The sequence below is a fragment of the Fopius arisanus genome, unplaced genomic scaffold (assembly GCF_000806365.1).
Source record: "Fopius arisanus strain USDA-PBARC FA_bdor unplaced genomic scaffold, ASM80636v1 scaffold00004, whole genome shotgun sequence".
NCBI lineage: Eukaryota > Metazoa > Arthropoda > Insecta > Hymenoptera > Braconidae > Fopius > Fopius arisanus.
The window spans coordinates 1,592,969-1,619,214 of record NW_011887743.1 but is presented as its reverse complement, the minus strand read 5'-3'; the positions used below and the strand labels follow the sequence as shown (position 1 = coordinate 1,619,214).

Genomic DNA, 26,246 nt, shown 5'->3' with positions numbered 1-26,246 from the left:
TTTTTTTTTTTTCTTTTAGTTCTTCTTCTCTCTTTTGGGGGATCTCTTTTATTCTTCTTGATGGTGTACCCCAACTGTTTCGGTTTAGGGGACTTTGGCAACCGCCAGCTCTCAACCAACACCAATGACTTTTTTTTTACCTACCTAACCAGCACTTTACCAGAGGTTTTACTATTTTTCGGGTGGGAATATTGCGTGGGTGTTTGACTTTTTGTTACTGAGGGTTTACCGAGTTGAGGATGAGGCGCTGATGGTGCCACTGGCATTTATAGATAACTACTTAGCTGTCTAGGTTGGGAAATGTCTATGGGATTTGGAATTTTCGGGTGGGGGAAAATGCGCGGGTATTTTTGATTGGCGACTGAATTTTTTTTCCCTCATTTATCTACTTTTGGCACTACTGCAATTTCAGTTTAAAAATAAATTAACGGAATCGTGTAATTAATCTAATTAGACAGCGAATTAATTAGAATTTATTAATTGATTTTCTGGAGAGACTGAAATTTTTCTTGGGAAAATCTGTAAAATTGATGTTAATTAAATAAATATTAATTGATCGTTGAATTTATTATATAAAACAGGAGAAATTATATTTGGAGAGTATTATTACTGATGGGTCATTACTGATTAAATGAAAGGAGAATTTAAAAAGGTGTGGAATAATATCATTTGATTGGATTTTACCTTAAGTCTTACAAAATACATAAAAATGTAAAATCGGTAATCGCAGATTTGTAAAGGAAATCTGTAGACCTGAAGTGGTAGATGAACAGGTGGACGAACTAAATCTTAAAACAAGATTAGTCCCAGATTAAATGGTCGGGCCCCATCGCAGCAGGAGCCAAAACCCCTCCATTTAAATCCCACAAATTCCACATCCTCTCACCACCAGGAATTCAGCAAAATTTCTCCCTTAAAAAATAAATAAACAAAATGCAACTCATCCCCTCACCTCATTCATCATCCATGGGAAATAATAAACATAAAATTACTTAAAAAAGCGTTTAATTGTATTAAAAATCAAGTGATGCTACAAGAGTTGCCAATAATTAATTCGATAACTTTCCAAAAATTGCCAGTGTCGGGCAGTGTCGTGTTAGATAATTAATTACATTTGAGTATAATCGACATATTTATCGTTTGATGAGTGAATGATTTTGTAGTAAAGTGTGAGCGTGTATTGTCATTCGATTAATTTTCAATAGAGGCCTGAAACTCAAGCGAATTTGTCTTCACATTAAAAATTATTAAAATCGTAACCGTATAAACAATCTAAAGTTGCGATAATAAAATAGTCAATAAGATGCCGACCAAGCTATCAATTATTCCCTCGTAAATGATGAATCTTATAATTACGGTTTATGGAATGTTATTATCGGCTAAACATTAATATTCCTCTTGAAATATGGCCTGTGGATTTCGTTATCTCTATCATATAATAAAATTTATTTATTAATTTATAAGTAAATTCATTAAGTAATCAATCGCCTGGTGGTTTCAATCTACTTGTACTCTGTGTACTGGAAGTGTTTCTTTTCTTTTCTTTCTTTTTTTTCATTAAAAAAAACTTAACAAATTGCATAATGCGGATATGAGGCGTCAAGCTGCCAAATTCAACGGATAAAATACATATTGTTAATGTACATCGTGGTTGTAAATAAAAGCATTGATCAATCCAGTAATGAAGGGGTTAATGAGGTTTTTCCTCGCATCACCCCTTCTGCGGTAAAAGAAATGATTAAAAAAATGAGAGAAATACTGGTACGTGGGAAAATGTAAATCCCTGAAATAAATGCAACTTTCTCGTGACAAATGGACAATCTTGAATTATAAATCATAACAATCGAGTTATGAGTAATTCGAAAAATATATTTAATCACAAATTGAATACATCTTATTCGTCCTGCAATTTTTTTCTTCACACGAAACATTGAGTTCAAACGACCGAGTGAAACGCAATAATTGATAAAATATTATTTCATCTCAAATGTTTTTTCAATTGAATTTTTCATTAAAAATTTAGCATGTGCTATTTTTTGTTTTATCATCCTAATACTATCTGCATATAAATCTAAACTGCTGTTTTTTTTTTATTCTCTCGTCTCGATATAAAATTTATTCGGCATAGGTATAAATTCTATCTATCGCCTCCGCAACTGTAATAACTTGTGATTACTTGTAGGGGAATTGGAATTATCGATAAAATAATAAAAATATTAAAACATATGCGGATAGTTGGGTGGAAATATGCAGTCTGTGATTGAATTATTAATTCTGAGAGCTTATTTCCTCGGATCTCGGCATCGATGACTTGGATTTTTCCGTTGTCACTGTTATCGTTTGGACCTCTAAGTTGGCTAAATCCGCAGCGCTAATCTGCAAATTAAATAATTAAACATTTATAAATGATTAATTAATCAATTGAAATAGTTAGTCACCATTTGTTACGATGATATGTCCCTACCACCAGTATAATGAAGGAATATCGGTTACTCAAAGCAATTACATGCATTACGAAAAATAATTAACAAATTAATTTATTGTTAAACAGCTCATGGCAAACCTCGACATTGGGCGGTAGTGTAATTGTTGCATGCGTTGTTGTTGTCTCGGTACCACTGCGAATCTCTCGTTCTACTGTCGTGCCTACAAATTATACATTGAAGTAAAAATAATAAAATAAATAAATGTACACAATAATTTGGCAATATACAGTGCAAGGTGAGAAAAAAATCGATTTTTCATTGGAAATATCTCGAGTTCCGTGGAGTGAAATCTCAATCAAATCGCGCCATTTTGAACTTTTCTTCACGATCTTTAAAATGGATTCAAAATTTTTTAAATCGGTTCATTCAATTGAGAGATATAACGATTTGCAATTTGAATTCTCCGTTGCCTGAAATAATCGTAATAATTAGATTTTGAAAAATATTTCAGGAGTTCACTGTTGATTTATAAATGTTAAGGGAATATAATATCACGTTTTAGGACTATAAAATACATAAAACAATCATCTACAACTAAAAAGCTGAATCACGAAAATAAATAAAAACCGAAAAACTCACTATTAACTTCTTGGGATTCACTACTCTGATTGGTTTCAACTTCACCATTAGTGGTGCCATTACTCGAAGTCTGTGATATCACAGTTGTAGTTTTAACAACTACGGATTGATTCTGAGTAGATATCTCCGAAGTGCGAGACGTAACTTCCATCTTGAGACCAGCTAGTCTATTATGAAGATCCTCCGAGCTCGTTGCATTCCTGAAAAGTGAACTGTTACTGCCAACGAGAATGGCAAGTACCACAGAAGAAAAAAAAAAACCAAACGATGAATAAATGAAAAATAAACATATGAACAATAAAAAAAACACTCCAAACAAATTAATATGTACAACAGATTAATAATAAATCTTACAGGAGATGATCCTTAACGCTGTCGATAGTGATATCACCGATGGAATTAATATCCTGTCGATCCTCATCTCCGTTGATATCATTGGTACTCGCTGCTGGCCTCAATGATGGCTCTTTAGAGTCATTATCACCAGCTAAAAGGGACAATTTTACACAAACAAGCATAGCAACAAGATGCAGACGAATTTACAGTAGGTAGAGGATGTAAAACGATAGACGAATGATTTTAAAATAATTACGATAAGACATTGTGAGGATCTCCAATAAAATTTTAATAAACCCCCAAGGATTTCCGAGACTTTGTATTTATTCAGAAATATTCCAAAGATCAGAGTGAAATAAATGAAATCTGAATGAAGATAGAGGAATTTTAATAGTCTGGATACCCTCACTATATCTTCTTGAAAAAAATAGAGATAACTCACTGGATCCAACGATGCCATTTTCGGTGATGCCCCTGGCAGCCCCAGGTGTCTCAATCTCCTTTTCCCCAGCCCCTTCGACGATCCCCTCTTGCTCGCCCTCACCCTCACCCTCTTTAATGGATTGCACAGAGGTGACAGTTGTCTCTGGAGTTGATCTCGCATTGGGAGGCAAATTTAAGGCACAATGCGCTTTCGTAACATTATTAACAGACAGTGAAATGCGTTCCAGCTCCGAGCTAGAGTGAAGATAGAGAGCTTCACCACCTCTGGTAAAAGTTAATGATGATATACCATTGATGTCCTCGCGTTTAATAGCAGCAGCATTGAGCTGTCTTCTCAATTCAGGTATACTCAGTATCAAGCAATCACCAAGATTAGTCAAACAGAGTAAACATGTTTCCTCGTGAATGCCAGCTGGCTCAACGGGGCACGTAAATTTAGCAAAACCTGTTTTACGTACACGCGATCCCTCATGGGCAGTGAGTTTGTACTTGCAGAATGGCTTCAACGATGGCAGATTGAATATCTTGAACTGCTCTTCACTTGCTATAACAACACGATGGGGTGCAGTCATGTCAGGTCCAGGTGTCACCCCTTTTTCAGCTTCAAATGGCTCTGGGAGAGGTACACTCGAGCCATCGAGAATGGTAATGGCAATCACTGGAGCCCGATGTTTCAGTTGTATTTCTTTTCCAAGAGTGCAATTGACGTCCTCTTCAGTTCGTCTGACACCAGCTGGAATGGCCAGTGTAAATACATAAACAGTTCCATTGTTGGTTCCAGCCCAGAGTGTTGGGGTTGTATTCTGCATGCTGACGATGAAGCTCCTGGCGAAGTAGAGACTCCTCACCATTGATCCGAGGGAATCATCAGCAGGACGAGCCTCGATCTGTCTCTCCACGGGTCGGATATCAACTGCTCCTTCACCACCGATTCCTCCAGGTGACGGAGGCTCGGGTTTTTTCTTCTCCGGTAGAGGATTACCTGATGGACTGGCTGTCGTTGCTCTGCGCTGAGATCTTCCCTTTCTCAATCTTCTGAATGACTCCCTCAAGGATTTTTTAAAGGACTTACGTCTCGATATTGGTGTGTCCCCTGATCCTGACAGATCATTTGGATTTAACGTGCATTTAACACTCACCGATTTATTCCTGATGTAATCAAAAACAGCTAGACCATGAGCTGTACCAGCTGCCATCAGTCCCCATTCACTGTGAATTGTCAAGGCTGTAACAGCTGCTGGTGGATAAAGTTGCACTAGATTCTGAGGCTGAAAACCAGTGGAGAATGAGATCTCAGCTGTTCTCACTGGTAGACTGTCGTGCCCCTTCCAAGCAAATCCATCTCGATCATTAACGATATTCATGGTGACAGCTTTCATCTGCTTCTGGATAACCTCAGAGACGATTTTAGCAACAATAATGTGACCAGCAGTGCCAGCTACAATCAATGTCGATGACAGGGGACAGAGGAGAATCTTCTTGACAGCTAGACGTGGATCATCGGAATACGGATCAAATGTACCAATTTTTCGAAATGGTGGCCACTCCTCCTCGTCCTCGTCCGGCGACTGCTCGAGGGCATCCAGATGTTCACCAGTGAACAGTAGAGATGAACTGTACTTGTAGAGAGGTGTCAGGGTAACACCTGAGGCATCCCAGAAGCGAATGGTCCCATCCTCGTGACCTGTCAGCAAGAAATCTCTTCGGTTCTCCGTTAATTTCTTATTGCCCTTCTGACAGAGAAGAACTCCACCATCAATTGGCCAATCCTTGTTCGAGTACAGGTGCTCTGTTTGAATTTTTCCTGATGTTACGATTGAACTCCAGAGATCTTCGGGTACGTTGGGCACGTGTTGAGAGCATGTGACAGCACTCGCGTGGAGAGACACCAGGTAGGGAAGTGCCATCATCTTCCAGTCGGGATCTGTTAGGTCAATCGCCACTATTTCCTCCTCAGCTAGGATTATCAGGGCTTCTGGCCCTGGCACGTGCTTCAGGGGCTCTTTATCATCGTCTGTTGTGTCGAGCTCCACGTGGGGTTTAGACGTCACCACGAAGAAATCTATCACTTTTGATGTCAAATCGAACACCACGTGCTTTGATTTTGTCATTGCTGTTATTGTGTGACGATCGCCGTAGCTTGAACGTGGCATACCACCGGAAAAGAGGATCATCTCGTCGTCACTGCAATTTCAGGTGGAAATTTGATATTTTTTTTGGGGAATTTTTCATTGAAATAACAGGAAATTCAGGGGAATAACTGCAATATTCATTCTTACAAAATTTCGATAATTATTTGATTAACTAATTGATTAATTTTGTTCATTGATTTAATTTATTATTGTGTGTAGAAAATTTATTTAATGAAAGAAAGGTTTGGTGAAATGATGGAAATGATGGAATTGATGGAAATAATGGAAATGATGGAAATGATGGAAATGATGGAAATGATGGAAATGACACTAGTAATTGTCAAAAAAAATGTGAAAAAACTGATATTTGAAAATAAAATAGAATTACTCACTCGGGCAAACCGTAAACAAATATTTTCGATATAGCCTTGCACGGAAATGGTCCATAAACAGTTGTTGGCTCAGGTGTTGCGTCATTACCAGGACTCCAAAACATATAAGAGCCATCATTGTGCGACGATACAAATCTATCCTCGGATATCCAGTGAACCGATTCCAATTGTTGTGTAGAAACAAATGTCTGGGCACGGGAAAACAAACCCATCAACTGCCGACACAGACGTTCGTCCAAAGGGAAAGAAACAACAAAAGACACAACAACACAGTCAGTCAATTTAAATTCCCAACTCCAGACCCTTTATCTGATAGCATTATGTCACATATTCACAAAGCTACTGACGTACAATTACAATAGATCATTCATACGACATCACGATTACCAATTATTACCGTAAATCTAGGATTTTTCACTCACCTGTTGAGCACCAGGTGTTGCTTTATTCCAGAGGACCATTAGACCACGATTGTAACCAATGAGAATGCTGTCAGGATGTCCAGGCTGTTCTGATATCGCCTCAACTGCTCCAGGATTCTTCTTGTAGTCCTCAGGAACACTAAACACCAATAACAATAAATAAATCATCATTTTACCCATATATCTCAGATTAATTGGAATAAAATTCAATGATAAATTCACTACTGACTTCTGCATGACGACATCCTGATAGATGATATTATCAGACATCTCGAAGCTCTTCAAGTTCAGCAAGTAAATATTTCCCCCTTCTGTACCCAGTAGCAGATGCTCTCCAGTTGATTCCAGACACATTGCTGATATTTTCTTCAATTTACCCTCAAGTGACAATGACTTGGTCTCCACCACTGAATTCTCGTTAATTTCCCACAAGTGGAGGGAATTATCATCGCACAACGACACGAGACGTCCCTGAAAAATCATCAATACCATCAGATCAATTCACCACCTGTTTCCATTACTCGCTGTTCCATTTTTTCAATGTGTTCCTGGGTAAATGGATTACAACATCTAGTCATCACAAGATATCTTAATTACGTCTACTTGTTATGCAACCGACACTTCAGTGGTTTCTCACAGTTGTGCATAGGAATTTCAAATAAAAAATTTAATAATTGAAGAAATCATTCTCGAATATCGATAATCTTTTCTGATTCATCATTATTTGTTAATTAATCCCCAGGGGTAATATTCGTAACGGTAAATTTTTTTTAGATCGTTTTTAATGGATAATGGATTATTGTTTAGATTTTATTTTGCAAATGCTAGAGCAGAATCTCTGGGCAGTGCGTGCTGACCGGACATTTACCGTTACACAGGGAACAAAAGAAGTGTCATGACGTTACACTATGGCGTGTCCATCACAATAATCCCTTCTTACACAACGCAACTAATTTTTTTTATTGCTTTAGTAAATAAAAAAATTAATTGGACTATCTCCGCGGGAAATTCAGGGAAGAATCCATTGAGTTCCGAGTGATATCAGAGCATCGAGAAAGATTTATTTAGGTTTTAAAGAGAATTCGTTAATTTATTTTCCGGAGTAACAGTAATTGCTTTAATTATTGTTTACTCTGTGGAGTGTCTATTAATTTTTGTTTTTTGGGTGTAAATTGGAGGATTTAAATTGCTGTTGGTTTGAATTAAGGAAATTACGTAAAATATCGATGCTATTTCATTCCCTGTTGTAATTTGAATCTCTCGTACTTCATTGTTCCCAGAAAGTAATGATTACACAACAATTACCTCGTTCGGTAGTGCAATGATTCTGGTAACAGCATTCTCACCGCTCTCAGTTGAGTGTTGACCGTAAAATTCAACGCCAGGCCGTCCAAAACTATTGTATCGATGAAAAAATGGGTTAAGGACTGATAAATTCAACTGTGACGAATCAGCGGAAATAAAATCGGTGGAAATGCGAAACGTATTCTGTTACCGGTTTCCGAACACACCTCTACTCCCAGAGGGTGGGATTAAAATAAATAAAAGAGAAATACTTCGAAACCAAGAGAGATAGCGTTATTCATGTCAGAAGCGTTTTTGTAGCTCGCAAATAGTTCTGCAAAAAAGGATCTCGCAAGAATTCCATTATCTTTCTTAGTTTTCGAGATATCCGCGAAATTAAGAAATTAAAAAAAGGGTAATTCATTCCTGTTTATCCCCAGTTTTTCGCAAATATCTTCTGCATGAAGGGAGATATGATAATCCATGACAAGACCTTTTTTCTCGACCTAACTAAGATCTACGAAAAAGGTCCTCACGTGGATCACGCTATCTCGCTTAATTCCGAAGATATTCCCGTAAAACTGACCAACCGATGTACTCAATCGACTTTCCCCCACAATTTCTTTTAAAAAACGAGTTTAAATGACCAGAAAAATTCCCCAAAACCATATCCAATAAAATAATAATCATGATAAAAAGGATACACTTTGATGGCACCAGAGGCAGTGCCGATGATCATGAGCCGGAGACTGGCATCCCACGCCAGAGCCGTCGGTTTGTTGGGGAATCCATGCTGAACAGTCTGCAAAAGAATGCGAACATAAAAAATTAAATCTGCAACACCAAAAATCCATGAACAATAATTCCACATTGACCCAAATAAATGGCACGTGCCCAACCCATCAAAAATGATAAACATTATTTTTTCCATCCTTCCAATCCATATGCATTGTAACGTGTATATATATATATACATATATACATATATACACAAGAAAGTATAGAGTAAATTGAGGAGTCGGGCGTTGCCTCCTATTCCAATCCCCTCGTAATTTAATTTCTCCATTACCGTGCAATTAAAAAAATATGTGAAATGACAGAAAAATGTGTAATTACAAGTTTCAGTAATTGCCGTCTACAATTGGTGGGACAGATATAATATTTAGACGTGGGGATTGCGTGCAGGAAACTCTCACCGATAGTTTATCCGATTGTTTACACAGGACTTTTTTTTTAACGAACTGATAAGATACGAATCTTTGTCTATTTGCGCTATTTCTGTACGAAAAACGAGAGATAGTAACGATGAGTCAATGTTTCTCGAGAATTTAATTGAACGGATCAATCAATTGGTTATCGGTACTGGAGATTGAGAGGGAATTGATCACCTCTTTATTTTTAGATTGTCCATTCGCTGGGGAACTCATCATACGATTTCTAGAAATATTTATTTTGAAAGGAAAAAATTCAAATATTCGTCGACTTCATTTTGATTTACTTATTTATTTATATAATTGTCGAGTCGTTAATTTAATGGGAGGGAGTGAGATAATGATAGAGGGGAATTATGATATTTTTTATTATTTAGAATTTATTTTCAAGGCAGTGGCTTGAGCTGGGGAATGAGAGGTGATTTATTCGAGTGGTGGGCACTTGATCCCCGAATAGAAAATCAAATTAGAGAGGGAATGAGAAAAAAGGGAAAAGGAATAAATAATCGAGTGCATCAGCCCCAATCGGTCAACTCCAACCATTTTAAAATAGAAAATCTCTGGAAAATGTTACTGCAGTCGGACTAATTAATTTGAGGAAAATCTCGTAAATTCTGGAATGAATCATGACACATTAACACTCTGTGTACACTGGAATGCGATAAAATCTCGGAACTAAATCCACGGCTAAACCACCGACATGCTTATAGGTTATTATCCCCAACCACTCAGGACATAAAATTCCTCAGCATAATTCACTTAAAAAATTCCAGAATCGAGTTGTTCAGAACAGAGTAAAACGATCATTCAGAGATCTCCAATATCTCAAGAGGCCACGATGGGATTTCAATAAATCCACCTCCATTTTCAAGTTAGAAAAAAAATCTACAAAATCACATAAAAACCATTAAATTTCACTCTGCCAATCCCAAGAAATCCCCCATTGAACAAATCAAATTAAATCAAGCAATTGAGTTAAATCAATTTTTTTGTTCACCTCCTCAATAATTACTCAATACTCAATAAATAATTGAAAAAGAGTAATTACATGCGTCATGCAGTGATAAAATCCAATAAATACCTTTCTGAAGGCGAATAAATCCTTCAGGAGCTTCTGCCTCTCGGCTGTGGGTTGCTGGCTCTTTCCCCGGATGAATTTCAACATCTCGATTATTAATCCGCTTCTTTTATATATAAAAAACAACACTTGTTGCTCCACTTCCTGGGGTGTTACGTTATTTATTAAAAAATGCCTGACGGAATTGACTATCACCGGCACAATATTTCACACTGCATTGATATCAAACACTTCAGGCGTGTGTTTTCACTTTGAATTTCTGGTTTTCTTTTTTTTTTTAATATTACTCTCTGGAGTGGATGGGAGAATAGATGCTGTTGGAGTAATTGTAAATCACTGTGAGGTACTTTTGCATGGATCAAACAATTACTCGATTATTTCTGTCCTTTTGGGGACGTATACCTTGCATTATCGTTTACGATCACTTCACTTTCATGTGTCACGGGAAAAAATGCTTTTGACCTCCTCTATTCGGACTATAATCGCGTGCCTTTCGACTCTATATTGAGTGGATTTGTTATATTTGTAATGTCGTTGGGCATCACTGGCATTTCAGCCGCCATTCGTTCGGGTTTTTTTTTTGTCGGAATTGCCCGTTGTGGCGCCACTTTACGAATATTTATCATGTCCACCAATGGGAGGCCAGAGACGTCGGGTCACTCCGGAGAACCGAATGGGAAGCGGTCGGCAAGTCTCGGCGCTAGTCGCGCACACTCGTGCACACTCGCGCACGGGCGTTGGTGCGCGCCAATTTTTGAATCCTTGCGCGGTGAGTTTTTAGCGCGGACTTTTCAATTCGCGGGAATCGCTAATGGGGATTTATGGAAATTATTGGTTTTTAATTAGTTTGTTTGATTGCTGATGGGAGATGATTTTTCGCACAGATAATTTTTTTTTTTTCATGATTAAATAATTGGGGAATGGCGGATAATTGCCTGGATTGGTAATTAGAGGAGTACGAGTTAATTAAAAGTGAAAGGTAATTAATAATTATTAATAATTATTTATTTATTCAATTTAATTGATTGATAAAATTCATTATGGAGATATTTTCAATTTTAATGGAACAACAATTCCACTGACTTTCCACAAAACATTGAATTTTAAATAAAAATCCTTTAATTAATTTCCAAAAAAAAAATAAAAACTCGATAAACCATTCTTTAAAATTGAAACAGAACTATTTCTCTAAACAATTAGCTGAGATGTTTGAGATCTAGTTCTGACGTTTCACAAAAAATTAAATTTTCGATAAAAATGAGAATAAATTTTAAATAAATTAAAAAAATAATGAAAACTCACCAATTCACGACAGAACCCCAGCAACTCCTCAAAACAATTCGCTGAGAAGTCCAAGCTCTAGTCCTTATCGTGTAGTTTTACATTTCCAGTTTCTGGAGGGGTGTAATATCCACAATTACGCAACACAATTCGCGAGTCTAGAATCATATGAATAAAAAATTGTAGTGCATATAAAATTGCGTTGTAAAAATTAAAATAAAAAAAAATATTATCCACTATTGAGAATTATTTTAAAGACAGTTAATAAATAATTGACTTCTATGGGTCACTGGGGCTTACACACATGCAGAATTTACGGTAATTATACAATACCATTGGAGGAACGTAATCCAAAGAAAGTTGTGTGCGTTCGTAGGTGTATGCCACGGTGGTTTGGAGCGACTGTTCTTGGCACAGTTTCCGACCATCTCCTATTGCAAACGGATTGTCCGGGTACCATCTCACTAAATAGTTCATCAAAATTTTATAATTGCAATTAAAAAACAAGTGCCGTGTGATTTTTTAAACTAACTCCTACAGGATTTATCATGACAATCCAAGACAAGTGAGTTTCATTATTTATTCACAAGACAAACGATAAATATAATTGTTATATAATATAATTATGAATTGTAAACAATAAATTGTTGATTGAAAAATTTTTATTTCAAGAATTTTTCGCGGTTTTCGGTGAATCCAAAGAAATTCGATTTTTTCTCGTTTTTTTAAAACTCGTGGGAGAAATTTCAATTCAATTTAAATTTAAATTTATCAATGAGAATTTGTGATGATTTATTATTCATTTGTTTATGGTTGTTGTTAGTATTGTTGGTGTTGTTTTAATTTTGGATTTAATGCGAATTTTTCATTCGCTCTGATTTTTTTGATCTGATGAATTCTTCTGCAGCGCATATGTTCATCGCTTTATTTGTGGGATTAGTTCATAATTTATTCAGTGACTCAATGATGCATGTTAACATTGACTTACTGAATTAAAAATGACGGGTTTTGTTGAAATTATATTTATAAATATAATGAGTCAATCTGGGGAAAGAGTGAAAATAATTTTATCGAGAAATTCTTTCCGAAAATTTTTTGATATTTTCACGGAATCTTACGCAGTACCGATACAAATAGATTTATAAATAAATAATATAACAATAATGGGTAATTGCCCTGTTAAGTCCTTCTAATTACTTTTCTCGTGGTAATTAATTATTTTTTCGTAATTATCATCAAGAAAATTTTATTTCACACCCTTTTTTTTTTAATCCCTCAATTTTTCCCAAATATCTTTAAAACTAATAGAGATACCGAAATTTTCGTAATAACCCTTTTTGTAGTTCTCATTTACCTCCATAAAAAAGGTATTATTAAAAAATTAATTATCTCCATTACTTTCGACGATATCTCCCAAAAACCAACGTGCGCAATTTACCAGAAAATGAAATAGCTTTTCGTTGACTCTTTCGAGAATATCTCCTAAACAAATAGAATTATCGAAATTGTTGTAATAATCTTTTTTATAGTTTTCAATGAGCCGAATAAAAAAGGTCTTAACAGAAATTTCATTATCTCCGTTGGTTTCGGGGATATCCACGAATTAGTTACAGTGTGTGGAATTCAATTCATTAACAGGCACTAATGAACGACAATTTGCATTAATTTAGATTTACAAATTCAGTAAAAAAAGGTGAGTTGATGGCAGTCAGTGGTTGATGACGCATGTTACTTTTTTTAAGCGAGGTAAACGAGAAAGAGATGCTGGGAGTGATCAAATGAGAGGAGGAGAAAGGCAGAATGAAAACAACATTTACTTACCACTACACTATTAGAGAAAAATTGTATCCGTATGTTTCCTTTTGAGGAGCGATTCAGTTTACGGAATAATTCCTGTAGACCTCGGACTGGGTCTTGGGGCCTCATGGTCATTATGTTTGTGGCACACAGTTCTCGATTTTCCTCGGAAACTTCTCTCGATCCGAGTAAATCCCGTTATTTCCATGAAAAAAATATTAAATAAATAAATTAATTACACCAACACATCTTCCAAGCCCTCCCTCTCATCAATACCCCACGATTCCCCGGGATTTATCGGCAAATCCCAATAAAAATGGCAATTCACTGATAAAATCGTAATTCGATCAAAGTTCGACTGACACTGCGCAGTTTTCATTGAATATCTCGGAAACCAGGGGAGATAACGATATTTTTGTTATTACCTTATTTATGGAGAATGATGAGGGCTACAAAAAAGGTATCTATGAAAATTTCACTGTTTTCCTTCAGTTTTGAGATATTTCGGGAAAACTGAAGAAGTGGAAGTCGTGGGACGAACCGATTTCGGGGATCGGTTGTCAATTACTCAGAGATCGTTTGAGAGATCAGATAAATAAAAAATTGAGACAATTGAAAAATTATTCTCGAAGATCATGGTCTCCTTTGATAATTTCTCCTGTCAAGAATGGAGGTCATCAATGCTATCGATAACGGGGGCGGTCGCCCTTCCAGCCGATCTAAAAATAGAGATTGTTGTCTCAATCACTCAGAATCTCCCCAGAGTCATAATAAACAATTCAATGATTCCACTGTATGACCTGATAACTGACACTCGAAAAAATGCTATTCTAATTTACCACTCGCCTATAAATTTTCCAATCGATTTTTCCTTTCGATTTTTTCCATGAATCGTAAAAAATCGGTAGTAGCTCCTGTCTCTCACTAAATTCCAACATTTGTTTATTGAATAGAATGGGAAAAGAGCAAGGTCAGCAACTCTGGTGTATACATTAGCGAGCGCCGGAATTACCGGAGAATTCGAAAATAACCGCACGAGTTTGTCAATGACCCATATATCAATTTCTATTTTCAAATTTTCGGTATTCTCAGCAGAATTTGTGAATCATAACACCAAAATCCGATTATCCACTAATAAATGAGTCTCAAATCCCCCCAATAAATTTAAACAACAATAAACAACAATTTATTATTATAAAAAAATCGACGAAATAAAATTTCGAAAGACAAATCGAAAGCCATTGTTTATTTCAAATAATCAATATATTAATTAAAATTTTAATATTGATACATAAACTTAAGATATTAAGACAATTGTTTAAATAAATTATGCAACATTTTTGTTTATGATCTCGAATTTTATCATTTTCTACCCCCGAATTTTCAGAACTGAATTATCAAATTTTTATTCAATCAGAACGCAATAATTTATTTATTGTTTATTGAGGCATACATTATTATAACAATTTCTTTTTTTATTCAGAGTGAGAGTGAACAGCTGTTGCTGCCGATGGAGTTTGAGATTCGGGACATTATTCACTGGATTTCTCGGCATTGTACGTAACCAATTAATTAATTAATTAATTATTAACGAATTAATCCAAAAAATGGATTTTTACACGAATTATTATTTTTTTTTTTCCTCCAAAAGAAATTCGTACGTCAATTATAATTACAATTATAATTCGATACTATTATTTATGTAATAAATAAATAAATAATAATATTGAAATAATATTAATATTAATATAACAATTGAGATAATTACAAAAGCGAATAATCTCTCTGTTTCTATCTCAGCGGCTGAATCTGAATATTTGAATTCCGATTCTTATATATCTATCGTTGAAAAATAAACACCCCAAAAAAAAAATAAAAATAAAAATAAACACCCAAAAAATAAAATAAAAATAAAAATAAACACCCACAAAAAAAAAATAAAAATAAGCACCCCAAAAGTAACAGTAGGTTCATCTCTACTAATTTAAATAAATATAAATAATACAATATCAAATATAATAAATGTATTAAATATATGATTATTTTTTAACAGATATTATCGATAGCAACAATTCTCCTGATCCTTCTAGCGGATATGGAAATAAAAATGGTGATAATTGACATCTTCAGTAAAACCGTCACTCGAATTATTGTTATAATAAATCTCTTCATGACGATTTTTATCAGTTCGTTGTTAATTTACGGCGCGTGGAAGGTAGGTGGATTAATTATTCGATTAACAGATTTCTTATGATTAATGTGAATAATTATTATAATTACGTTTGATCCACAGAAAAAAAGATTTCTGATGCTTCCATGGATCGTACTGGGACTCATGATAGCGATTGGATTATTAATTACTATTTTTTACACTGCGATAAGTCATATGATTAATATCAGTATATGGGGAGGTGTACTGTGGCTGGTGATTGGTCTTATTGTTTTTGGTGAGAACTTTTCGTTGTAAAATTGATTTATTATTTATAATCATCGATGAAATTCTAGTGAAATTTATTTGTATTAATTCTAAAAATTTTTTCAAGAGTTAATTTATTTGTTAATTCTCGATGTTAATATTATTAATATCAAGAATTATTTATTTAATATTGTTAATATATTTAGTTATTTCTATTTATTTTTTCCGGAATTTCTAATTTTTATAGAAGTCCTCAATTGAATTTTCAATTTTCTGTTTTCATTAAATTAATTAATCAAAGAAAAATCGCTAAACAACAAAAAACAATGAAAATTAATAGATATTTATATTTTCATTGATTTGAATCGAAGATATCTAAGAATAAATCGGAAAGATTAAATAAAATTCAATAGAATTGATTAAAAAAATCGAAAATCCGCGCGAAATCTCCGGAATTTTTCCAATTTCAAAGATTAATTTATAATTTATAATTTATAACTTTTCAGTTATCTACGTCTACTTGTGGGTGGTAGTCCTCAGTTATCATCGACAACTGAAGGATGACAAGTTGAAAGGAAAAATAGATCCTTACGGACGCCCATACAATTACAGTCGTGCGTAAAATGCGCAATTAAAAATTCATGATCTCATGACAAAAATCGAGAGATTGCACTCGCATCAATCCACACGCCATTATTTATTATTTATTTTCTATTTATCAATGCGTAAATGTTAACCGTGTAATGACTTGTATGAAGAGAGTATAGATAAATAATAACAACAACAACAACAATAATAATAATTCTGTAATAATTCCAATAATCAATTTTTCTAATTGCACTTGCAATTGATTAATAGTCCATTATCCTTTGGTCTGGATTGAAAAAAAAAATCCATAAAACGAGATTTAAAAACAATCCAGAGAAAATAATGAAAATAATATAATTATTTATTGATTATAACAATTATTTCAATAGATTTGTCAATTAATTATTTAATCGCGACAGGTTTTTAGGGAATCTCTCCAAAAAAAATTGCTAATAAAATAAAAGTCCCGGAGATTCTTATAAATATTTGTTTACCCGTTATTTGTTGATATAAAATTGACTATTTTCAATGCACTCTCTGAGCAATAAACTCAAAGCAGCAGCAGCTACTCCACACGTGTGATTGTCGCACCCAAAATCCATGGGATTCGATGATCTTTTAGAGATATTGCTCATGCGATGATTCCTCCGAAATCTGTGACCCAAAAGTAACAATAAAACATAATTATTTATTTTTCAATAAAAGTAATGAGGCAATTATGACTATTTTTTTTAATTACCCGCTAGCTGAGAAACACCCGAGGGAATTCGGTTGATTCAGGAGAAAATTTTTGTAACGACTCGTGACGAATTCTGAATAGCCCTCCATCCCACAGAGAAATACTGGAATAATAATAATTAATGGTTATTAATAATGATTAATGATTAATTATGATGATTCATTGATAATTGTTTATTTAATTTATCGTGGGTGGAACGAGTTGCTGAAAAATTTGTACTTTGCTCGATTGCGAGGTCCACTCCGACTCCAGGAAAACCCGAGGCCATCAACTCCTGGAGATCTTGATGAATGATTCCACAGAGATCTTCGATTAATTGTCTAGAATCCATCGACGGATTTTTCTCACACCTCAACTGTAATAAAAGACTTGATTTTCTAGAAATTAGGGACTGGGGTAATCAAATAATTAATTATTATCGAGAAAATTAAATTTGAATTAAATTTAAAAAATGACCTCCGGGCCGGGGCCCGATTTGGGGCCTTGGGGAGATGAAAGTACTTTTTAAAATTTAATTAATCAATTAATCAATTATGTGTCTCGTAGAAGACTATTTAAATTTCGAATTAAAATAATAAATACCGGAAAGTAAATATAAATAAATTGATCCATAAATGTTTATAACTTCCCACAAAATGCAGATATTTATTATATTAAAAAATCATAGAAGAAGTTCCTATTCTAAAAAGGACACGCTTGACACAATCGATACAATCGATACAATCGATTATCTCGAAAATCTCGAAATCGTAAGGCCACGATTCCTTATTGGTCAACCTAAAGTGGCGGGAGATTACAAAATCGTAACTCACCAGCGCTACAAATTAAAAAAAAAAATTTTAAACTCACAGCATTCGCCACTTGACTAATTAACAAACGATGTGTCATGGCATATCCCCTGGAGCGATCGTTCCTGGTAATTATCTCGAGACATTCCTCTGATAATCGACAGGATTTACCCGTAAGAAATTGATTAATAATAATCAACAGGCAGTGGTCGCTCTGTTGTTCATCAGGAGTTCCCGCATGCGTCAGATCTCCAACAGAGCGTCGATCGGGTGCCGATTTCACCAGCGATGAATGATTTTTCCAAGATATCGGTCGAATCCACAAATCGACTCTAGTCAGGACTGGATGAAGTTCGAGGGGACAGAATCAACGAGAATAAAAGAAAGAAATATTTCCTGTCCGGGGAACATTTATAATTAATTTAGATTAATTACGAACCTTCTGAAAATCGGCGATCGGTATCGGTTTTCAAATTTTCCCGGACAAATTTACGGGATTCCCTCGCCAACTCACGAATTTCAATTATCGAATTCAGATGTTTATCGTTTAAATATTTTCTATCGTCTGACCTCAGGATGGCGGCGATATTCGCTGTGAATAAATCGTTATTTATAAATAATTAAAGTTATTAACAAATTAAATATTCACCTTCGGCTAGAGCCAATCCAAAAGCCGCGTCGATGTTCAATTGATTTTTCCTGGTGTTCATGAATTCCACGTCGTTATACAGCGTAAACAAAAGCCTTCCTAAACATTAATAAATAAATTAAACAAATTAAAAACCTTAACTTAAAGTTAAAACAACAATTTAGAAGATCACGAATTAATTCTTCAGATTATTCCCCAAAAATCGCTGAATGATTCGCGCAATCCGCGAAATCGAAATCGTTTCCATCAATTAATAATAACAATTATAATAACAATTAAAGATGTCAACATAAAACACTAAAAACCATTACCAAATGTGGAATTGTCACATTGCGATGGGGTAATCCCGTCTGTCCAGCCCCATCCACATGTCATGAATAATAAAAAATAAAATTTATTGCGAAAAATCATATTTTTAATTTTTTTTTAACAATTAACAGTAAATTGCAATAAATTTTCGATTGAAACGGAAAAATCGGAAGGTGTGAACTCGTCCCTGACGCTCTAGCAAATGGGGACATTGTAATTCCGTCGGGGGTTTATATAGCTCTTGAGTATTGACTTCCGATTTTATTTAAACGTTTGTACTAATATTAAGTGTGGGAAAAAGTTTTAATGGAATTGGAGGGAGTTTCAAATGTCGAGACTAACTCTGAATTATTGGCCGCGTGTCACTCGAGCCGTTGGAATGACAATTTATCGATTTAATTTTATCGAAGTGTCAAGTTGTCAGGGAGAAATGAGAATCGAAATGTCATGAATTTTATATTTAATCCAAGGCATTTCCCGCTAAATTTATTCAAAAAGTAATTAATTAATCACTACGAAAAAAATTATTTTAATTTTTTTTCTGAGTGCAATTTGAATTTTCCGACTTCCCCATTTTTTTTTAATTTTCTAATAGTGCAAAATAATTCAAAAAATCAGTTTTTTGTAAATAAAATATAATTCAACTTTAATAATTTTTTGAGAAATGAAAGTTGAAGATTTAATTGAAAATTCGGAAAACAGATTTCTGAGTTTACAGACTGAAAAGGAGAAACGAAGAGAAATAATTCATTATAAAATTCAAATTAATAAAAAACAATTACTTTAATACACCCAATGAGTAATGAGTCATTCCGAATAACAAATTACAAATAAAAAAAAATAGACATTCACTAAATAATTAAAGTACAGTGTAATGTAAAATATGTAAAATGGGAATTAACTGTTTCCTTTCCACCGATTGATATCTATTTCCCGGAGTACAAATCAATAAGTCGATCCGCCTCCCGCCATCCGGAAGCTATCGCACCATGAACATTTGAAAAATGTCTGGGATCAGTGGCTTCCCCAGCAAACTGAACAACCGGAATTCCTCTCCTCATTACCGGTGCACCAAGACGACGCGGTCCCTCTCCAATAGATTGCATCGTCTGATAACTATAAGTCCCCCGAAAATTCGGATTAGTATTCCAAAAAGATCTGACTATTCTCGTCGGCTCAGTGACATTGAATCGTTTTCCAAAAAATTTCTGCAAAAATTCCAGAATATCACGCCTGAGTTGTTCATCGGGGACAAGTTCCATCTGTTCAGCGTAGGGTCCACTCATCCATAGCAAATACAATTTCGGTTTGTACTCGACTATATTATCATCTATGATCCCCAGCATCCATTTTTTTTCAGGCTGAAAACAGTGAGTAATCGATTTATATTGATACGCGTTGTAATAATAAAAATTGTGATTAAAAATTGTTAATTTCAATGAATTCAACATTCAAATTTGCCGCCTCAGACGACTGAACCAATGAGAAATAAGCGTGGCATACTTTCGAGATATCGATAATCTCGATGTTTGTCCTTTTCAGAATAGGATGTAAAATCGGTTTTTTAGAATTGAGAAAAATGTTGCCCCCTCCCCCCTCCTTCCAGAAATTTGATAAACATTTAAAATTAAATTTTAAAGAATCAGTTCTTTCCGGAAGTTTAGAGTTGAAAGAATGATAGAATCCGACTTTGCCCCAACTCTAAACGAACTCTCAACTTTCTCTGAACTGCTGGAAATATTTGCGATTAACAACTGGAACTTTCACAAGAAATTTTCAATTTTTCCTCGTCTTTTCCGTTTTTTTGTCTACATATGGATCAATATGATAATAAATTCCCTTGAAAGCTTCTCTCTTCAATTATTAAACTTCCATTCAATAAATAAATTCTCAAATTACTGATTCATCTCTGACCTTTGGTTATCGGTTTATTTACCGATTGGGTAAATACTTTGGGTATCAACACTCACAGTCTTCTCGATTTCCTCTCGATCTTCCTTCGTCCAGAAGAAGGACGTGAGGGTGTAATCCCTAGGTTTCCACCATGGATTTTCATAATAAAGAAGGATTTTCGCATTGACCCCCATACCGATCTGTTCAATAGCCTTTCTATTCCCCTCTGGTAAAGGTGGATCGAAAATGGTGGAGTGATCGGCCTTGAGAACTCCAAGTGACCCAGTGAAAATAACATGATCGGCAGAGTATTCGCTTGCATCGGTAGTGGCTACTTTGACCGATCCCTCATCAGCATAAATTACCCTCGACACTTTCTTATTGAGAAAGATATTATTCAAGACAGGCAGCTCTTCTTCAGGATTCGGCAATCTTTTCTGAATAATCAAAACGATTAATTGTTACAGGAAAAATCGGCGTTTGTCCTGTACTCACGATCAAGATATCGAAGACTGTACTGTAAGCCTTTTCCTTCCAATTGATCTCGTCGAAGCCCGGACACGCCGGAGAATCTCTAGGTCCAAATACCGATACTTTGTACCAGTCATCCGCACCTTCAGCTGACATCATCGTCAATTGAACATTCTCCATAAGAGATTGACGCAGATCATTACCGATTTCTGAATGGTTGCCAAACCAATCAGTCAGCCTTGAATCAGTAAATTCAGTCTGAAAACTCAATTGCATCTTGATAAATCCGCCATTTGCTTTCTGCGTTACCTCAGCTCCACGTATTCTCCAAAGGATCCAGTCCTCAGATCTTCAAGTCTGCTGTAATTATGCGTAATTAAATCGAGATAATCAAACAAACTTTGGGTCAAGTCTTCGGGTAATGAACTCCCTGAGGATCCGTAAAGCTTCGGTATGAAGGGCGGGTCTTCAGGCTGTCCTGGACCACGAGACGTCGAGAGAAGACCCAAAGGCCAGGCCATGTCGTAGACGATATTTCCGACGTTTCCATGGACCCATTGAGCTCCAAGATCGGCCCAATATTCACCTAGAAATTCAACTCGGAACTCAAATTTGAAGGAATCAAAAAAGAAAGCGGTTGAAAATTGCATTCTAGGGACATTTAGGTGAGATAAGATTTAGATTTAAATTGATAATCAGATTTACCGATCTTCGTGGAGTAGATCCTCCCGCCGTATCTGTTCTCAGCTTCCAGAATAATGACATCATCAATATTATTCTGAATGAGTCTAGAGGCAGCAGCAATACCGGCTGGACCAGCGCCAATGATGATCACCTTCGGATTACGACGGATTAAAAAAGTATCTCCGATGGAAAGAAGAAAGAGCAACACGAGACACTTCATCGTTGATTAGTCCGTCGATGATAACTGTTACTCAACAAATTAAATTGATAAACATTCAGTAGTTCAAAACAGGTTTCTTATCAATCCCCAGATGTTTTGAGATCGGGTTATCGTAATTGCGATGTTGCCTTGGAATCCATTAAAATGTTTCAAAAATAAGTCAATGGTCAATCGCCAGTTGATTTTTTAAAAAACGGTAATAGATAATGAGCGGTAATCAATGAGATAAGAGTAATGCTAGTGCGTTCAGCAGAGAGGCTGTATTGCGACTGAATTGGAATTAATTTTCATCGCAATTAGCGTGACATTGAGGATTTAGGAAAGGCGGAAGTCGTGGAACTCCTGGAGATTTGCGCCGATCTAAAATTAAATTTGCATATAATGAAAAATTAATCAGATGTTATCATTGACGAAGATTACAGATCTTTATAGTTTTTTATAGTTCTTTAATTCGAAATCCTTACCATCACTCGACAAATTCTATTTCAGTTTACGAAACGCTAGAAGCCGATTTGTTAGATCCCGGAGTAGATCAATTGATTGTTTAGAATTTTAATTTGAGTTGGTGGAGTCAAAAATTTGGGTTTGAGGTGCAGCGATATCACAGGAAGAGGAACAGGAAGAGGAACAGGAACAGGAACAGGAAGAGGAACAGGAAGAGGAACAGGAACAGGAAGAGGAACAGGAACAGCTTTGAAGATGTTTTATTCACTGGATTTCTTCTCGCGATACAAATTAATGAGACGATCTGCCTCCCGCCATCCGGAGCCTATGGCCCCATGAACCATTGAGTAGTACCTCGGCTCCGTAGCTTCTCCGGCGAATAAAACAACTGGGATTCCCCCACGCATCACAGGTTCTCCCAGTTCTGCAGGTCCTGATTTCATGTTGACTGACTGCATCGTTTGATAGCTGTAACTTCCTCGAAAGTTCTCATTAGTGTTCCAGGATGATCTCTGGATCTCCGTGGGTTCCGTCAGATTGTACATGTTGCCAAAGAATCGATCGAGTATCTCGAGGGTTTGATTTTTGAACAGTTCCTCGGAGTTTTTCTCCATCTGCTCTAAATGAGCTCCACTCAACCAAATCTGGAACAGCTTTGGTCTCCATTCGACCTCGAAACCGTACGTCAGGCCCAGCATCCAGGCTCTTTCAGGCTGTAACACGAATTATAAAGATCAATTTCCGGTTTTACGTGAGGATTATTTTAATCTGGCTATTTACGTCATTTTCCAAGAGCTTCCGGTCATCTTCTGTCCAGAGGAAATTGTGGATGACCTGCGTCGGAACTTTTGCTTCGTGTGTCCACCAGGGGTTGTCGTGGTATATCAAAATTTTTCCATTTTTACCCATTCCAATCCTCTACGAATGATAAATCTGCAGTTTTATTAGGAATTGATGAATTAAAAATTAATGATCTTTTACCTCTATAGCATTTTTATTCTTCTCGGGTAACGGCGGCTCAAAAATTTTTTCATGATCGGCTTTCAAAACTCCCAATGAGCCCGTGAAAATAACATGATCAGCCGTATATTCTGTCCCATCTGCTGTAATGACTTTCACCGGTCCTTCTCCAGTAGAATTTATTTTTATTACCCTTTTGTTAAAAACAATTTTGTTCAGCACTGGCAGTTCCTCGTCAGCATTCGGATATCTTTTCTAAATTATAATACAGAAAAACGATCATTACTTCTGTGATAAAGCGCGGGGAATACCCGAGAATAATCGAATATAATTTCAACCCGCGGTCTAGATTTAAGTTCAAACGAGCGCCACAAGATGGCGAAAATTTTCACGAGACAAATTCCAATAGAGAATTCCTAGAGAAACGTTGGTGGAGTAAATAAATTCTTTTATTTATTATCTAGCCGGCATTTGATGGACGAGCAAAAAATGAACGATGATTCAATCCAAAATTATAACAATAATAATTATTATTATTATAAAAAATGAATTACCATGAGTATATCCAGAATAGTCGAATATGTTTTCTCTTTCCAGTTGAGGTCCCTCCACCCAAAACACGGCGGAGAATTTTTCACACCTAGTGCAGACACATCATCAGCACTTTCAGCACCAACAATCGCCATCATCACGAGTTCAATTGAATGTGTCAGGGGTTTATGGAATTTCGCCTGAATCTCTGGGTGCTCTCCAAAGAAATCATTCAACCTGAAATAAATAATCGCCATTTAAATTGAAATTGAATCAGACAATCGCCGAAGGGTCACCTCTTCCTCAGGTATTCCCCATATGATCCAGTCCTCAAATCATCAACTCCACTGATATTTTTTTCGAATTCGCCAACAGCTCCGACGAAGTCTTTGATACCTTCTGGTGGTAGAGTCGTCCCAGAGGAATCTACAAACAGTACATCATAGACAGGCTCTTGCGTGTCTCCTGGTTTCACAACTTTGGTCACAAGGTCGAAAGGTGCAGCGAGTTCATACCCCACATTGCCCACCTCTCCGTGGACCCATTGGGCCCCCATGTCCGTTGAATATTCTCCTGCAAAATATTATCTACGAATTAAACTTGATACTCTAACAATTGAAACAGGTCATATATTTCTCGGGTTACCTATTCGCACTGTCTTAATTCGCCCTCCAAATCTGTTCTCAGCCTCCAAAATTCTCACGTCATCAATTCCATTCTGGATTAACCTAGAGGCTGCAGCTATACCTGCGGGTCCAGACCCCACGATGATGACTTTAGGACTTCCATTCCCGGAAGTTGTTGAAGCACAAAGGAGACACAGAAATACGAGGCACTTCATCGTCGAATGAGTGGAGATGACTGGTGTTGATGAATTCAGTGGACCTTATATAGGCATCAGCTGTTGTGAGGAGTTGACCGTGTCACTATGGACTGATATAACTGATAATTGTTTAAAAATTCTGGACGCATAGGAAAATAATAATTGCTAGTGATAAATGCAGCAATTATTGCAGCCATTGATTCGATTTTAAATCGATTGCCTAGAGAAATTGGATGGCAAAATAAAAAATTAATCAGGAGATCAGGATGCGGAGTAAGTTTGGAATTTGATAATTAGGTAGATGATTTAATCGAGGTTGAGAGTTGATTAATTTATGTATAATTGATCTTTTTAGTGATTCGGCGTGAGGTATTGCGAGTGATTACGGGAGTTTAGGAAGTGCAAAATTGAAAGATGAATACCTGCAATTGACGGAGTAATAAGACTATTGAAGTGGTATATGTAGAGTAATTTTAGTTTGTTGTAGATGGGAGTAATTCATGGGCTCAAGGGCGAGGAACGAAATTACCCATCATAGCATCACTGAAAATATTCATGTCGTTATTGAAAAACTTTTTCATTTTATAAATAATTCATGAAACATTTGAAATTATAAATGTTATTTATAAATCATAAATGATAAAATTATGAATTATTTGTGTTCTCTAAAATAATTTCAATTGATCCGCAATGATCAATTGAATTAAATTTAATTAAGTTAATTCAATTATATAACATAAAGTATAATTTTCAATCTGAAACATTTCCCGCGCTTTTTAGAGATAATCGCATTTTTATAAATTGAAAAAAATTTGCTCATATACCCTTCCTTATATATTGGATCGATGGGGTTCCCGGAGATACGGTTCGTTTGATTTTTTTTCTTTCAAATTGCCATGAAAAAAAAAGGTATGGCATAAAAATTGTCTACAAAAGCATAAATGAACAATGGGTATATGATTATTTCAATACGAGAGATTCCTCCCCAGTATTGACTATTTTTTCATAAATCAAGTAATTAAAGTGAAACTCTTTCCACGTCACCCAAGGGGTAGAGTCCTTAACGCGTTTTTTTTTAAGTGGTATCCCCTGTAGGCCTAATCCACTAAGTCAATGAATGGGAAATTGTTATGATTTGAAAACCTGGAATCAAAAAAGAACCATGACATTTATTAATAATAAATAATAATGAATTAATAATAAATTTATCAATTTCTATGGATATTCTAGCTGCATTGTCGATGTTGAATCATCTCAGCAACACTGATGTGGGAGAAATATTGAACGAT

At 35.6% G+C, this 26,246-nt stretch overlaps 5 protein-coding genes across 10 annotated transcripts; 1 reads left to right on the top strand and 4 right to left on the bottom strand.

The window, feature by feature from the left end:
* Window positions 1-2,082: 2,082 nt before the first annotated feature.
* l(2)gl (LLGL domain-containing protein l(2)gl) lies at window positions 2,083-12,068 on the bottom strand. Of its 6 annotated transcripts, XM_011314178.1 has the most exons (13): window positions 11,979-12,068; window positions 11,667-11,803; window positions 10,368-11,172; window positions 8,780-8,877; window positions 8,097-8,187; window positions 7,021-7,262; window positions 6,792-6,930; window positions 6,370-6,584; window positions 3,844-6,029; window positions 3,420-3,552; window positions 3,066-3,283; window positions 2,564-2,646; window positions 2,083-2,376 (listed from the first exon to the last, which is right to left on the bottom strand). In XM_011314178.1, the coding sequence occupies exons 3-13, from the start codon at window positions 10,449-10,451 to the stop codon at window positions 2,269-2,271; spliced, it is 3,597 nt and encodes a 1,198-aa protein (XP_011312480.1). In that variant the 5' UTR covers window positions 10,452-11,172; window positions 11,667-11,803; window positions 11,979-12,068; the 3' UTR covers window positions 2,083-2,268. The 6 variants fall into 6 exon arrangements, with proteins under 6 accessions (XP_011312480.1, XP_011312489.1, XP_011312498.1 ...); XM_011314187.1 differs by lacking the exon at window positions 11,979-12,068 and having other exon boundaries at window positions 3,066-3,265; window positions 11,667-11,907; XM_011314196.1 differs by lacking the exon at window positions 11,979-12,068 and having other exon boundaries at window positions 6,370-6,557; window positions 11,667-11,907.
* Window positions 12,063-16,805, top strand: LOC105272221 (uncharacterized). Its single transcript, XM_011314228.1, has 5 exons — window positions 12,063-12,210; window positions 14,926-14,998; window positions 15,496-15,657; window positions 15,736-15,889; window positions 16,365-16,805. The coding sequence occupies exons 1-5, from the start codon at window positions 12,194-12,196 to the stop codon at window positions 16,478-16,480; spliced, it is 522 nt and encodes a 173-aa protein (XP_011312530.1). The 5' UTR covers window positions 12,063-12,193; the 3' UTR covers window positions 16,481-16,805.
* Window positions 16,806-16,863: 58 nt separating this feature from the next.
* Window positions 16,864-19,436, bottom strand: LOC105272183 (uncharacterized). The gene is made up of 7 exons (XM_011314142.1): window positions 18,934-19,436; window positions 18,623-18,721; window positions 18,413-18,565; window positions 18,035-18,315; window positions 17,405-17,540; window positions 17,186-17,288; window positions 16,864-17,100 (listed from the first exon to the last, which is right to left on the bottom strand). Exons 1-7 carry the CDS (start codon window positions 19,031-19,033, stop codon window positions 16,944-16,946), a joined length of 1,029 nt encoding a protein of 342 aa, XP_011312444.1. The 5' UTR covers window positions 19,034-19,436; the 3' UTR covers window positions 16,864-16,943.
* Window positions 19,437-19,689: 253 nt separating this feature from the next.
* On the bottom strand, window positions 19,690-22,493 carry LOC105272175 (peroxisomal N(1)-acetyl-spermine/spermidine oxidase-like). The gene is made up of 5 exons (XM_011314128.1): window positions 22,001-22,493; window positions 21,605-21,881; window positions 21,320-21,533; window positions 20,902-21,261; window positions 19,690-20,292 (listed from the first exon to the last, which is right to left on the bottom strand). Exons 1-5 carry the CDS (start codon window positions 22,197-22,199, stop codon window positions 19,858-19,860), a joined length of 1,485 nt encoding a protein of 494 aa, XP_011312430.1. The 5' UTR covers window positions 22,200-22,493; the 3' UTR covers window positions 19,690-19,857.
* A 131-nt stretch (window positions 22,494-22,624) lies between these two features.
* Window positions 22,625-25,080, bottom strand: LOC105272165 (spermine oxidase). Its single transcript, XM_011314116.1, has 6 exons — window positions 24,780-25,080; window positions 24,431-24,707; window positions 24,158-24,371; window positions 23,625-23,858; window positions 23,424-23,561; window positions 22,625-23,356 (listed from the first exon to the last, which is right to left on the bottom strand). The coding sequence occupies exons 1-6, from the start codon at window positions 24,973-24,975 to the stop codon at window positions 22,904-22,906; spliced, it is 1,512 nt and encodes a 503-aa protein (XP_011312418.1). The 5' UTR covers window positions 24,976-25,080; the 3' UTR covers window positions 22,625-22,903.
* Window positions 25,081-26,246: the final 1,166 nt, after the last annotated feature.

Excerpts from the sequence above, each read along its gene's own strand:
- LOC105272221 (XM_011314228.1), top strand. Across the intron at positions 14,999-15,495 it reads TCACTGGATTTCTCGGCATT|ATATTATCGATAGCAACAAT; the intron begins GTACGTAACCAA and ends ATTTTTTAACAG. Across the intron at positions 15,658-15,735 it reads TAATTTACGGCGCGTGGAAG|AAAAAAAGATTTCTGATGCT; the intron begins GTAGGTGGATTA and ends TTTGATCCACAG.
- LOC105272175 (XM_011314128.1), bottom strand. The coding sequence starts at position 22,199 with ATGAAGTGTCTCGTGTTGCTCTTTCTTCTTTCCATCGGAGATACTTTT. Across the intron at positions 21,882-22,000 it reads GATCTACTCCACGAAGATCG|GTGAATATTGGGCCGATCTT; the intron begins GTAAATCTGATT and ends TTGAATTTCTAG. Across the intron at positions 21,534-21,604 it reads GGAGAATACGTGGAGCTGAG|GCTGACTGATTGGTTTGGCA; the intron begins GTAACGCAGAAA and ends TACTGATTCAAG.
- LOC105272183 (XM_011314142.1), bottom strand. The coding sequence starts at position 19,033 with ATGATTTTTCGCAATAAATTTTATTTTTTATTATTCATGACATGTGGA. Across the intron at positions 17,541-18,034 it reads TTAGTCAAGTGGCGAATGCT|TTGAGGTGTGAGAAAAATCC; the intron begins GTGAGTTTAAAA and ends CTTTTATTACAG. Across the intron at positions 17,101-17,185 it reads GGGTGTTTCTCAGCTAGCGG|ATTTCGGAGGAATCATCGCA; the intron begins GTAATTAAAAAA and ends TTTGGGTCACAG.
- LOC105272165 (XM_011314116.1), bottom strand. The coding sequence starts at position 24,975 with ATGAAGTGCCTCGTATTTCTGTGTCTCCTTTGTGCTTCAACAACTTCC. Across the intron at positions 24,372-24,430 it reads GGGGAATACCTGAGGAAGAG|GTTGAATGATTTCTTTGGAG; the intron begins GTGACCCTTCGG and ends TATTTATTTCAG. Across the intron at positions 23,562-23,624 it reads AGAATAAAAATGCTATAGAG|AGGATTGGAATGGGTAAAAA; the intron begins GTAAAAGATCAT and ends TATCATTCGTAG.